At 35.7% G+C, this 15493-nt stretch overlaps 1 protein-coding gene across 1 annotated transcript in view; it reads left to right on the top strand.

The window, feature by feature from the left end:
* The window catches only part of CHM (CHM Rab escort protein), a 184096-nt gene extending 170233 nt beyond the window's left edge, over positions 1-13863 (top strand). The window contains exons 14-15 of the mRNA XM_060087621.1: positions 3566-3726; positions 11205-13863. Of these exons, the coding sequence (XP_059943604.1) occupies positions 3566-3726; positions 11205-11396 (353 nt within the window). The 3' untranslated portion in view covers positions 11397-13863. The remainder of the gene's footprint in view (positions 1-3565; positions 3727-11204) is intronic.
* Positions 13864-15493: the final 1630 nt, after the last annotated feature.

Here is a 15493-nt window from a genome sequence, read left to right on the forward strand (position 1 = left end):
ACAGATTGATGGCTTTTACTATTATGTTTTAATTATTTGACAATGATATGAAACCTTATGATTTAAAGCTTTATAAATATTTTGTTTTAAAATGTGTGCCAGAGGAATAACATTATTTAAGCTTATTTTCTTTTTATTTGACTTATATGTTCTGTGTAGTGCTGTGCTTCCTGAGCTTTTGTGAAAGTCAGCCTAGTCACTTTGCAGTGAAGTTTATTTATCATATTAAAAGATAATGTTCTCTTCTCAAACACAGTACTTCTTTGCCTTTGTATCTGAGGAATCCAATAGCCTTGTGAAGGTATTCCTTCTATTCCTTCTCTTTCTTACTTGTTCGTGTTTAAGGTATCAGCTGGAGCTCGTAACATATGCTCTGTCTTAAGGAGCAGTTGTACTAATACTTCTAAGAGCCCTACTTCCCAGCCTCCTTTAAGAACATCAGAGATCTCTAAACTCTTCCCTACTTGACAGTCCAAGGAAATTTCAGATACTTTATGCTTAATAAACCTGATTCTGCAAGTGAGAAAATGAGGTGATTGCTCACCATTCGTATGTGCTCTAATTCTTCCAGATTCCATAATATCCTTCAAAGCATGGGTAGAACTTTCCTAAGTGATTTCTTATTTTACCCAGGAAATTGAGATTTTTCCATACAAATTGAAGCAAGAATTTCATTAGTACAATATCTTCAAATGTCTGCAGTGTAATATCATCACTGCACCATCTTCTTTCTCTTTTTCCCTCCACTGGTTACAGCATGTGGCGTTATCTCATTCTGTCTCATTCAGTTCCTATCTCAAAAGAGCAGCACTGCCTAAAAGCAGGAATTCCCCTTATAGGTGTCATTTTGAAATAGGTGGCTGGTGAGGGTGTTTTTACTGAGCTGAGAAGTAAAATGCCTTATGTTAATTCCTTTTTGTATTTGTTGTGTCCAGTCTAGGTCACAGCTGTGGCAGTCTTCCTACTCTCTTGGTCTTGTGCTACTGTGCTATGTTGCTAAAAGAGTTCACTCTCTCCCTAAACATGGCATGCAGCTATAGACTATTTGTTGCTTTTATTTGGTATGCCACTGTTGATTTTCTTCAGCCTACTTTATTCTGTACTTGCCCCAGTTTAATTCGCCCAAGATTTTATTCTAAATTACCTATTACTTGTTTAGTCCTTTGCACAATCTAATTGAATGAAATGAGCTATTACAGAAAACCAGTTCTATTTCTGGCCAAGTGATGTATTCCTAACCAAACCTCGACAGCTTTAATAAATTTTTGACAATTTTGCACTGCACAATTGCATGTTATTTTTCCAGCTATCTCTCTGCCTTCCAGCTGGCCTCAAAGAAAGATGAAGCAATTACATGTTTCTTTGAGGATTTTAAGGTCAAAGCCCGATAACTCCCTTGTATCTAGAGCATTTATCTTCAGCCTATGTCAACTTTTCATCTTCCTCTCGGTTTCTTTTCAAATCTTCAACCTCTATGAAATTTCTTTCCTATAATTGAATTATTCATTTCCCCCAACTTTTACTGAGTGAAAGCCCTTCTCTGAGCTGGAACTTTCATAAAATATAAGATAAGCTCTCTTAGTATATGCTTAGAAATGGAATGAGCAATATTAAAGGACTTCCAGACCTTAGCTCACTTTTCTGCAATGCTCCTAGAGTCTGTTTTCACAAGTGATAGGCAGTATGTTTAACTATCTTCCTGTAAGATTTACTGAAACTAAGCTCACCAATAAATTTACTAAGAGCCATATGGTTTTAGCTGTGAAATATGAGTGTCTTATGTTCCTTTATTTTGTCAGTAAGTAGGTTTTGCCACCTATTGTGTGCTTTACATGAAGTTAGTGATACCTTAGACTCATAGATCTTAGCATTAGAAAGGGGCATCTTAAAGGATCACTTCATCCAGAGTTTCTTCATCCTATCACATTAATAATTATGGGTTATTCAGGATGAACTAGAAAAAGAACATATTTGGTATTGTTGTAGTGGAGATATTTTAAATTAAGTATAATAAAAAACCTATTTGTCCTGAATTGGGGAATGGGACATTCTTTTTAACTGAAGATTGCAGTTAGCTAACTTTTCTACACTGATTATAAATCTACCAGTAAGAGTTAATTAACTAGATAATTATACCTTTAGAATTTTCTTTATGATTCACAAGGTGCCTTATGGTCTTGGGTAATCATCATGCACATCCTTTATTATCATTGTACAGCATTTGAATTTTTCTTCAGATTCAGGCTAAGAAAACACTGTAGTCAATAAATATATTAACGGCAATATTTTCTGTTTTCAACCAAAGAAAATATAATTATAACATTTCTAAAGAAGAGAGGCATAGAAATAATTATTAAGATAGCAAGAATTAGGCTTTAGGTATTGAGATTAAGAGGGCTGGATCTTTTAATAAGCACATGATGCTTTGATTATACCTGAAAGCAAAATTAAAATTGGTTCAGAAATTATTCATTGAGCATCTGTTATGTGCTAGGCTCTGTATTAGGGAGCATGAAAGAGCAAGAGAATAAGGGCTAAGTCTACTTCATCTTTGTATCCCCAGCTCCTAGCCTGATGCCTAACACATAATAGATGCTTGCTGTAAATGAGAGAATGTGCACTGAAAACAACTTACAGTCTCATAATCATATTTTTGTTATTTGTTGGTTGGCATTACTTTTGTAATCTAGTAGGACAGAGTGTTAGTGAGTTAGGATATCCAATTTTTAATCCTGTATATACTATTTTTTAATAACAGCTTTATTGAGAATCACATACCATACAATTCACCCATTTAAACTATAAAATTCAATGTTTTTAAATGTATTGTTCAAACATCACCACAGTCAATTTTAGAATATTTCCATCACTCCAAAAAGAAACCCATACCTCATACCCATTAGCCATTAACCTGCACTTACGCTCAATTCCCCCACAGCCCTAGTTAACCCTAATCTACTTCCTGTCTTTTTTTTGAGGGTGGTGGGGCGGGCATGCCACGCAGTTTGTGGGATCTTAGTTCCCCAACCAAGGATTGAACCTGGGTGAAAGCACTGAGTCCTAACCACTGGACCGCCAGGGAATTCCCCTACTTCCTGTCTTTATAGATTTCTCTATTCTGGTCATCTCATAATCCTGTATATAGTATTGACTTACTTTATAATTGTTTAAGTTGGTTTATCCATGTGAAACATAAGAAAATCAATTTATGTTAACTTCTCACCTCATTGGCATAATTTAAAGATGAATATGATCATAAGTGCTTTCATACTGGTGATGAGAAATAAGAGAAATCCAAGGGAACATGATTGGAGTTAAATCTAAGTAACTTACTAATAATGAAAATAATTTTTAAAATCTAACTTGTCTTAGGTTGAAAAGCCATCATTGCTTGAAATATACACATGTATTAGAGTGTGTGGATACAGATTTACTATAGTTTACATACAAAGCTCTGATTTACTAAAATATATAGTAGTAGCTTTGTTAGCAATTGGCTACATGTTGTAGTAATTGAGAGGCATGTTGTGCTTTAGATGTAAGTAAAATTTATGTCTACATTTAGAAAATGAAGAAGTTGAAAAGCCAAGACTTCTGTGGGCTCTTTACTTCAATATGAGAGATTCTTCAGACGTCAGCAGGAACTCATATAATGATTTACCATCCAACGTTTATGTCTGCTCTGGCCCAGACTGTGCTTTAGGAAATGATAATGCAGTCAAACAGGTAAGGCTGTTGGTGTTTCTTGGTTTTATGTTAGGAAGTTGGTGTGGTAGGGAAAGTGAATTGTTTTTTTTTCCTCTAGGAGGTGGGAAAAGAAACTTAAAAAGCATCTCTCTCATTTAATAACATCTCTGCAATTTGCCCCTAAACTTTTTCTCGGTGAACAACAAAGCCACTTTAATATCAAATATTTTCACATTCTTCAATATAATGATGACCTACAAGAGATTATTTATGAGTTCCATTGTGGGAATAAAGATAGAAGATGTTAGAAATACATAGTCAGAAAAATGGATTTACAATGCCAGTATTCTAAAGAAACATTGCTTCTCATTTAAATGGTGGCCTATCATTGTATTTTGAAATACACAAACTTTTTCCTCTGTAAACTTGAGTCATTTCAAAAGGCGTATAACTAGTAAGGCATACAAAATGTATTTTTATTTTATTTTATTTTATTTTTTACAACTTTATTGCAGTATAATTGCTTCACAATGGTGTATTAGTTTCTGCTTTATAACAAACTGAATCATACATATACATCTGTTCCCATATCCCTTCCCTCTTGTGTCTCCCTCCCTCCCACCCTCCCTATCCTACCCCTCCAGGCAGTCACAAAGCACTGAGCTGATCTCCCAGTGCTATGCGGCTGCTTCCCACTAGCTATCTACCTTACGTTTGGTAGTGTATATATGTCCATGCCTCTCTCTCACTTTGTCACAGCTTACCCTTCCCCCTCCCCATATCCTCAAGTCCATTCTCAAGTAGGTCTGTGTCTTTATTCCTGTTTTACCCCTAGGCTCTTCATGACATTTGTTTTTTTTTCTTAAATTCCATATATTCCATATATATGTGTTAGCATATGGTGTTTGTCTTTCTCTGACTTACTTCACTCTGTATGACAGACTCTAGGTCTATCCACCTCATTACAAATAGCTCAATTTTGTTTCTTTTTATGGCTGAGTAATATTCCATTGGATATATGTGCCACATCTTCTTTATCCATTCATCGGATGATGGACACTTACGTTGTTTCCATCTCCGGGCTATTGTAAATAGAGCTGCAATGAACATTTTGGTACATGACTCTTTTTGAATTATGGTTTTCTCAGGGTATATGCCCAGTAGTGGGATTGCTGGGTCATATGGTAGTTCTATTTGTAGTTTTTTAAGGAACCTCCATACTGTTCTCCATAGTGGCTGTACCAATTCACATTCCCACCAGCAGTGCAAGAGTGTTCCCTTTTCTCCACACCCTCTCCAGCATTTATGGTTTCTAGATTTTTTGATGATGGCCATTCTGACTGGTGTGAGATGATATCTCATTGTAGTTTTGATTTGCATTTCTCTAATGATTAATGATGTTGAGCATTCTTTCATGTGTTTGTTGGCAGTCGGTATATCTTCTTTGGAGAAATCAGGCTCCCTGACTTCAGGCTATACTACAAAGCTACAGTAATCAAGACAGTATGGTACTGGCACAAAAACAGAAAGATAGATCAATGGAACAGGATAGAAAGCCCAGAGATAAACCCATGCCCATATGGTCACCTTATATTTGATAACAGAGGCAGGAATGTACAGTGGAGAAAGGACAGCCTCTTCAATAAGTGGTGCTGGGAAAACTGGACAGCTACATGTAAAAGTATGAGATTAGATCACTCCTTAACACCATTCACAAAAATAAGCTCAAAATGGATTAAAGACCTAAATGTAAGGACAGAAACTATCAAACTCTTAGAGGAAAACATAGGCAGAACAGTGTATGACAGAAATCACAGCAAGATCCTTTTTGACCCACCTCCTAGAGAAATGGAAATAAAAACAAAAATAAACAAATGGGACCTAATGAAACTTAAAAGCTTTTGCACAGCAAAGGAAGCCATAAACAAGACCAAAGGACAACCCTCAGAATGGGAGAAAATATTTGCAAATGAAGCAACTGACAAAGGATTAATCTCCAAAATTTATAAGCAGCTCATGCAGCTCAATAGCAAAAAAACAAACAACCCAATCCAAAAATGGGCAGAAGACCCAAATAGGCAAAATGTATTTTTAAAATGGAACATTTTTAAGGCACATTCTTACCATGGAAAAGAACATATAGTTTTTCACAATTAACATGATTCCTTTAATGTTTTGACACAAGCTGGTGTCCCAAAGCTACTATAATAGCTGCTGAGGAGTATGTTAAATCAAGGTGGAATTTTGTGACAGCACTCCTGGGCAGGGCTATGAATAGGTACAGGGCAGGTGATACAAAATGCCAAAAGTGAATTATGAGTCTACTAAGCTGAAAATTCATATGCATGTACAAACACACTTTTCTGCACTTGACAGGAAGAGAAGAGCAGAAAATACCGTTTTTTAAGGTATAAGTCTAAACTTTTCACCAATATAGTTGGCTCATCTGTTTATTGAAACAATAAATGGATAATTTAACGTTGTTCTAAGACCACAGATGGAAGTTTCATTCCCAGTAGTGGTAGTGATCTTATAGGAGAAGATGGCCTTTTTGAGCCTTTAATCTAATTTTTAGGCATAGCAGCAAGGCTATGACCTATACATTTACAGTTTTTTACCAGATTCTTTGTTTCTCATCTTCAGAGTCTAGTGGTGATCCAGGATAATCATATTTAATCAGTAATAACAAACAAAAATAGGAAGTCACATCTCTCATCCATCATTTATTCTGTTAGTTTAATAGGAACTCAGGATGGTTCAATATCTACATTTATGGCTTAAAATGGCCAAGTCATTTTTACTTTGATGGTCCATTTTTTTCCAAGAAGAAATTACCAGCAAGTTATCAGCCAGGTAACTTTATTCCTGAGTGAACTTTAATGTTTTTTTTAACCAAAATGGAAGGCCTTAAATAAGGACTTAATATGAAGTGCTAATATGATCTAAACTGCAAGCTAAAAGATTATAATTAAAGGATAATTTTATCATGAGATATTGATTCCCAAGAAGATAGACTTGAGTGCAGTGTTTTCACAGAAGAAAACAGTAATAATGCTAGTTAGGGTGCTAATTGTTGTATACTATTAATTATAAGTAGGTTTATATTTGTTATACAGCTTTTAACCTCACATCAGTTTGGGAAGAAATATTATAATGCCTACTTTAAAGGGCATCAATAATAACATTTTAAAAATAGCCAGTTTATTCAGATAAAATCTGTTCTAATTCCAGTATGTCATTCTGTGTTCATCCCAAACACTAACTGATGACTCTGTTTTCGAAATTGTCTCTAAAAGCCCTCAGAATATCACCTAAGCTTTGCCTGTGTAGGAAACATAAGTACCTGCAGATTTCATTTTTCTTTTTCTCTATTTTTTTTGAAATAAAATGCTTCATTTTGCTAGTTGGCAAGTTTGCATCTGCTCTTCTTATATGTAAATGTATAGATGTTGAATAACATAGACCTGTCTCTCTTGTGTTCATATGAAGCTATTTATGATTTGAAGACATATTAAAAATATAAAGTAATCTGATCTGTTTATTACTCACAAGTTAAAGTTGTGTGCAGGAGCATACCATGACATTCCCTATTATGTGAATCTTTCTGTGACTTGCTAGTTATTGTAGTTTATGTTACTCCAGATTTTTTCTGAACCTGACATAGATATTTCTTTTCTTAATACAGGGAGTGTTTCATTTACCCACAGATACTGATGAACAGACTGGTCTATAGTCCCTACTTGTCTATACTCCCAAGCCAGTGATAGCTCCCTCCTTCTTCAGGAGCCCCCATTGCCTAGGAGCTGCCACTGCCTTGGGAGCAAGAATAGTTAAATAGTACTGTACTCTGTATTATACTTAAGGTATGAAATGGGTTATATTGGCTGATGTGGACTGGGCTGGCAGTCTAACCACCATGTAGAATGTTTTTCATATGGACAGATCAGCATCTTGCTTATGACTTTTGGTACATAATTTGTAAGTTGAACACCAGCTTTATAGGTCGTAGGAACTGTCAAGTTGCTCACATAGTGCAGTAGCATTCACTTTCTCAAGCCATTGAGGGAGAGGGCAATTTTAGGTGTCATATCTTCTGAAGCTTCCATTCATTGAGCATTTTCTATATGCCAGGCATTGTCCTAATCATCTCATATATATTATTGTATTTGGTTCTCACAACAACCCTATGAGGTAAGTATCTGTGATATCCCCATTTTACAGATGAGGAAACTAAGCCCCAAAGGGGCTAAATAACTTTTCCAGAGATCACATAGCTGTTACATTTTTTATCCAAGATTTAACCTCAAGTCTGTAGGACCCCAGTGCTTGTACACTCATTTCGTACATCTCGAAAGTATGCTACTTTCAACTCGTTAATGCAGATACATCCTAAATACATTAAACTGCTAGATTGACAAAATATTTGTTTTGTGTAGATGTATGTTTAAGAAACATAGGAATATCTAAATAACTCAATGTGTCCTCTCTGTACTTCCCAATATAAGGAAACTAATTCAAATATAATTAACCCTTTTTAATTATTTTAACCACATGAAAGTCTTTACCCTTTAAGCTAACTTCTGGCTTTAAAAGAGCAAGGAAGATTAAAAGTTGACAGTTAAGTACTCTGAACCAACCTCTTGGTGACAACTCTCAGAACTGGGGCTTAGTTGACAAATGAAATGAAGTTCACCAAGAAGCATTAGATAGACCTTCCAGAAAGTGGCAGTTGACCCTAAAAGGTTCCAACAGTTGGAAAAAGGAGAGACTTGGGAAAGACTGTTGTCTGGCTGTAGGAAATTGGCATCAGAGAGGGCCAATGGCAGTGAGCTGAAGGTGGCATTTCCACAAGCAGGTAGAACACAAATAAAAGCAGGGCAGCAACCTGCAATTGTTTGGCAGTCTTAGGACACACATTGTTCATGACAGGGATATAAAAAAACAGGTCGAGTGGGATCTAGCCACAGGGACTGGAGTTCAGGAGAAAATCTATCCTAGAGGGAGGTGGCAAAAGGGAGACTAGGTGTGAGATACAGAGGAATTGGAGTAGAAGTAAGAGGAACAGTAATAATAATAGTAATAATAATAATTGTTACAATAATTATATTCAACATTTGTATAATGTACAGTTTCTAAAGTTCTTCCATTTATATATATATATATTATATATAAATATATTAAAATATATATATAAAAAGAGAGATAGAAAGAGAGATTCTACTCCATGCCTGGCACTAAGGATTCAGAGTTAACTAAAACCCAGTCATTATTCCTGGATGAATCACTGTCTGGTAAAGGAGAAAAATGTGTAAACAAATGACATTGCAGTGTGGTATATGCAATAAGAGAATGATATCGAAAGTATAAATGTAATATAGAGGAGCCATGAGTTGTATCTAGGAGTCAGAGAACCTTACAGGGAAGAATATAAAAGATGAGTAACAATTCTTCATCCAAGTGATAGACAATCAAATTGATAGCATTTGCTCCAGCCCAGGGTGTAAACATCATGGTATGTTTGAAAAAGTACCGATAAACAGGTAACAGTGTAGCAAAAAGCCTGAGAGGCAGAGGTGGGATGAAGAAAAAGATGATGAGACCAGAGAAGGTAGGCCTGAAGGGTGTTGTTTGACATAATAAGTATCTTGGATTTTTATCCTGTTAGAAGAGTTTTAAGCCAAAAAAAGGCATAAACAGAATTTCATATTCCACTGACCCTTCTAAGGGCAGCATAAAGGTGGATTACACAGGGGAACCCTAGAGGCAAAGTGACCAGTCCAGTTCTGAGATGTTGCAGTTGTCCAGGGGAAAGATGGTGCATATCTGGGCTATGTCTCTAGTGGAGGAACAGGTGGAGTCAAGAACTAAGATAAAATTGATAGGATTTGCTGATTGATTGCATGCAGAGAGTAAAGGAGAAAGAGAACTTCTATAGGCAGACAAGGTAGAGATAACAGACACAATGACCATTAGAGGAACTAAAGTGTGAGGTAGAGGCTCTGTCTGACCTCAGTCCTGCTTCTAGGGACTAAATGTCTCCAGCAAAGATGTATATGGTAAGACCCCAGGATGGAAGCAAAGCAGGCATCTCAAATATTTACTTTCAAAATATCCATAATAAAATGGCACGTCTAAAAATATAACTTTGAACTATACTTAAGAAGGAAAGAAGCTATTTTTCTCTCCCTGTCCCTTCTTTCACCTCGACATCAAACCTCAAAAGTTTCTGCTTAACCAACCCTTCACCCTATCCCCAAAATACTGGTTTTATTCCCCTGATGTAGGAGTTTACCAGCTATAGATGGCCAAATGGCAAATAGTTTTGATTTTGCAGCCCATATAATGTATGTATATAATTGCAGCTACTCAACTCCGCCATTGCAGTGCAAAAGCAGCTGTAGACCATAGATAAATGAATGAGAGTAACTGTGTTCCAATAAAGCTTTATTTATGAAAACAGGCAGCAGACTGGATCTGGCATGTGGGCCATAGTTGTCAACTCCTGGCCTAATGGATGACCTTGCGTGTACTTCGGGAAGAAGGGTTGAAGTGGTACAGACAGACATTGTAACCTTTAAAGCAAAACAAGCATATGTTTAAAACCCTTTAATGATGTTCTTTTACCAGTAGGCTAGAGTGCAAGCTCCCTAGCCTGGCAGGGACCCTTATCTAACAAAGAACTGTATTCATCTAAATAATAGCAGGAATATGTTTAGAATAGAATAACAGTGCTACTTGCCACATTTACTTTCTTGTATGTGTGTGTATTTGTTGTTGTTAATTAAGATCACATTTACTTTATTATTCTCTTACCCTGCCAGACTAAGCTCAGCTTAAATCTCAACATTTTAATTTATGTTATCATTAATAACAATGATTACAGTTACCAAATAGAGAGGCTTACTCTCTGCCATTCTATAGGCAAGGAGGGCAAGACTCAGAAGCTGAGTAAGCATTCCCCAGATCACATCGCTGCTAAGTGGCAGAGCCAGCATTTGGGCATGGTTATCTATTCAGTGTCCATTGTCTTGGACACTGTGTTATGTTCCTCAAAGCACAGGGAGAGGAAAATTAGAAAAGCAAATAGTTCAGCAAACAATGAAGAATTTTCTTGATTTGAACAATGACTTGTTAAACTTAGTATTTGCTAAATTAGACTGTACAAATATCACAAACAGGCTCTATTAGGAAATTATATAAAGGATATTAAGGGAAATTGTATTTCTGTTGACATGTAGAATGAATGACCTTAAAATCTCAACTATCTGAGCACTTCATAAAGAGTCTTAGCAAGTACTGATATTCTTGAAGGGTGGGCCTGAATGAATGTATAAATTAGAGGGAGAAAAGTCACGGAGTTCTGAAAGCAGTTTTTAGAAGGTCATGTGTGCTATGTAAAGTTCTATAACTTAAAGAAAATTTTAAGGGTGATACTTCATTTTTTTGATAGTTCCAGAAAGGCATATACATTTTAAGTTAATGTTCAAAAACTCTTGTGCCCTTTCTTCCCTGGCCAGGCTGAAGCACTTTTCCAACAAATCTGCCCCAACGAAGACTTCTGTCCACCCCCACCAAATCCTGAAGACATTATCCTGGATGGAGACAGTTTACAACCAGAGGCTTCAGAATCCAGTGCTATACAAGAGGCCAACTCAGAGACTCCCAAGGAAAGCGCAAATCTGAGAAACCCAGAGGAGCCCTCTGAATAACGAGTATACACCAAACTGAATAGCACATTTTGGAAAATCCTCCTAGCCTCAGAGTCCTCTTGATGGAAGAACTGTTTGAAAAATGTTACAAAGCAGCAGCCAGTTGACATGCAGAATTACCAAGAGAAACAAATGATAGAAATCCAAAAGGGAATTTTCCTTAAAAAGACATTCCAAGACCACAAAACACTTGTAAAGCACATTGACTTGCCTGCGTTAAGATACCAAACCTGTGGAATTAGCAGATACAAATTATAAATGGATTGATTCCCAGAAATATAGCTATGTTTAAGAAAGTGATCCTATGCATTGTTAATAATTCTATGGTATTAGGACAGCTTTTGCTTGCCACTTTGGATCTTTGTTTGAAAACCACATCTTCAAAATCTGCTTACATATTTCATTTGATTATTTGAGTTATATTTTCTTTATGGGTATGAGCATCGTGACACAAATGATAAAAGCATACGTAAATATAGCTGATAAAAACTAAAGTGTCATGATCCAGGCAGGAGCCTATGCTTGAAATAGAGGTTTGTTTTGTTTTCTATCTTGAGTATTGAAAATGCTAATATTAAAGTAGACATTTTTACAAACAAGTCATGAGTTCATTACTCAGTGTTTTTTTTTTTCTTTTAAATGTTAGTAGTGATATTTGTATGTGAATCCTGAACACACTAGGAAGGTTCAATACTGAAGAAATGGAAAGATTTGAATAGTCTCATTGGTATTTGGAAATTCTGTCTAGTCGAGTATCTGGAGCACTAGCCTAATTGTCTATGGACCTAATTTAGTCTTAGCTATGCCACCGATGATATTAAGCAAATTGTTTAACTTCTGGGCCTCAGCTTCTCCATATGTCTACTGTATGAGAATGATTTTGAAGATAAATGCAGTGCCATCCTTAGAATGTTTTTTCTGGAATAAAAGTTGTTTTAGAATTTTCTCATTGACTTGGGGGTGAATATCAAAGATCTCATGCAGCAAATAATTGTTTGCTGTCACCTCCCCCAACACAATAGATCACAGTGTTCTTATTGCATTAAGCTTTTAAAATAAAAGTCTATTTCCTTAATTAATATTTTATAGTCTAATAGAAAAGTAAACATAGTAACATGGAATTGTGGTTTTGAATCTTAATAAGGAAAACAGTCTATAAACTCTTCGTATTCCTCTTCTAGTAGGTAAACCTGAAACCACCAAGGACTCTAAATAGAATATGACAATTGGTAAACCCTAAGATGCACTTAACATAAAAATATAAGGGCTGTACATAGGCAGCAAATCTAGTTACAGTGACAGTGCCTATATTAAAATCTTTCCATATGCCAAGCTCTAATGGTTTACCTTTTTTGAGCAATAGTTTGGACTCAACAACTTATTTCAATAAATAAATACATTAAAAGTGCGTTGTCATTCAGTCTGGCCTATCTTGCTGATCAGAGAGCCATAGCTGCAGTAGAAAGCACATAGTTCTTACATACTTCAGCTGCAGCAGGGCTCTGACCTTTCCAGACTTCAGAGATCTTAAAGGAAGCCAGCTCTGTCAGGTCACAGACTCATGAGAAATGGAAAGAATCAAGGAATGTAGCTCTTGCCTCACCTTTTAAACCCCCCTGCAGATATAGCTGAATCCAGAAGAAAATCTTCCCAGCCTCTCAGGCTACTCCTAATCCTTCTCCCCATTGTATAGCCTCTCCCCTGTCTCTTTAATCCCCTCTATCCCTTTCTTCCCCTTTCATAATGTTATACAAATCAGGGACAATAGAATCACATTATAACCTACTTTGTTATATGGATTCAGATCTATCTTAAATCCTATTTCCTGAAACCCAACTACGGCATGCGCTAAATGCACAATACATACCTATAAGCACCGGGTATTGGCTCTGCCCCACAGTACCAGCAATATAAAAGCTTCCACTATATGAGAGTATTGAGTCTGAATACAATTGCAGTAAGCTGCACCAATTAAGATATTGTACTTTGTTATAGTCTTAGAGTTAAGGCCTCTTGATGCAGCATGCACACTTATGTAAACAGCCAATCAGGGTACACCCAGAATGACTAGAAAAATACTGATAGCTTTACTACAGCTCTCTAAAACAATGAAGGAGATATTCTGTGGTCTCATGGCCCAGTCCATACTGTACCCTATTTCATCCATTAGCCAGCATCGGAATTTCTCTTCCAGGTTATTTATTAAATACGGTTGAAATGTTTAAAAGCTCCTGAATATGATTAGTGATGATTAAGATAATACACAACTGTTAAAAACCTTGTGTTAGAGAACTTTAGATATTTCCTGTTGCCTCAGAATGTAATAGAAATTATTCTAAGAGCATTCTTTTCAGCTATCTTAATTACTGCATATACTTGTTTTCATAGCTTTAAAGGAAAACCTTTTAGTTTTGTTGTAAAACCATAAACCTGAAGTCATATGAATAAAATATAGATGCTGTATGTGATGCAGAAATTTCAGTAGCTAATTTTAAATTTTGAAAATAGCTATTATCAAAGAATTTTTATTCATGTGTTTAAAATGTTTGTTATGCATGCTTCTTATTAAGCAAAAATGATAATACCATTCAGTTTAGTGATCAACATGAAAACTGGTTACTAACCCTATGTTGCTACTGTATTTTTGTCTAGTTGGTATGCCTGCCCAGAAAAAGATAGATATATATGATATGTATATTATAAACATATATTTTTCTATAGGAAAACTGAGTTATAATTTCCCCATCTTCTATGATATCTAGCTGCTCATAGGAAAATAGTCATGTTAATGGTTAACTTCTGGAATAGTAGTTTCTGAGATGGGCAGCACTTTGTGTAAAATAATGGCCACACTAATGATTAACTTCGGTCACAGCTGTAGGTCTGGAGAAGGCAGCCCTTTGTCTAAAGTCCTAAAAACCTTGAAAAATTTTTGTTGAAATTTGATTGCTAAATAGTAGTGATCCTTCAAAGCAGTTTTCTTACAAATAAGTTATTTACTGCTATTGGTATTGGATAATTTCTCTCTTAACTCTTGATTGATTTTCTTATATGCATTTCCAAAAGCATGAATATATGATTATTCATAATTTGCACACTGTAACAGTAAGTTTTCAGAGGAAATAAAGTCTGTTTTTAATGCCTTTCAGGCGTGGTATCCTATTTTTTAATATTAAAAGTTTGTATATATGCCAAGAAATTAAAAATTGTCTTGGAACTGATTTATTTGTTGATAACGGTCTATTACTTAAATTCTTAGCTAATTGTCCAGCTGTATACTTGGTTTTATTTCTAGGCATCTGCCAACTGTGTCAGGTTTGTGAAAAAGGCAATCAAATGATACATGGTTATGGTTTACTTAGCAAACTGTTCTAGATGCCAGCATCAGATCTCATTCTGTTTGAAATCAGTGTTCTGAGGCATGGGATATGCCTTTACAATACATTACCTGCAAACTGTTTTTGCATCTCACTTAGTGTATGAGAATCTGAAACGTTTTTCTTATTTACTTGCTGAATGAGAACCTGAAGTGTTTTTCTTTGTGGTCGTTGAGTCCCCAACAGCTTACTTGCAACAGATAAGAGACTGCTGATGTTCTCTTCAGGCAGAAATCATTCACTGAACTATGATTTGTTCTTGAATCAAATAATTAAAGAAGAGTGACATTTTCTGTCAATTCCAAGTCATTTTTAAACCTTCCCAGACAGGACATATTCAAAAGATAACATCATTATTTCAAAACTAGCAATTTATCTGTGAGATTATTAATGAATCAAGTTTAAGAAAGATAAGGTTAATTGAATTTTTAAACAAGTAGCTGTATTATCCTTCAAGCACCTTGAAGTTCATAAGAGTATTCACACTTTCTTTTTCTTAAACAAGTGTTTTGATATGTTTCAATTCTCTTCTTTAATGATGGCTTTTTTAAAATGCAAGAGGTTTAACACAACATCCCAGGTCACACTTTGAAAGCCACTTTTCTTTCTATTAACATAGTTTAGCTGTGGGGCTGCAATGAGATGTCCTTCCCGTACAAGTTGCCACGTCTGCTCTTTCTAGTGATGATGACTCTTAGGATCATTTGACAGGTAATCATT

This window comes from Mesoplodon densirostris, chromosome X (assembly GCF_025265405.1).
Source record: "Mesoplodon densirostris isolate mMesDen1 chromosome X, mMesDen1 primary haplotype, whole genome shotgun sequence".
NCBI lineage: Eukaryota > Metazoa > Chordata > Mammalia > Artiodactyla > Ziphiidae > Mesoplodon > Mesoplodon densirostris.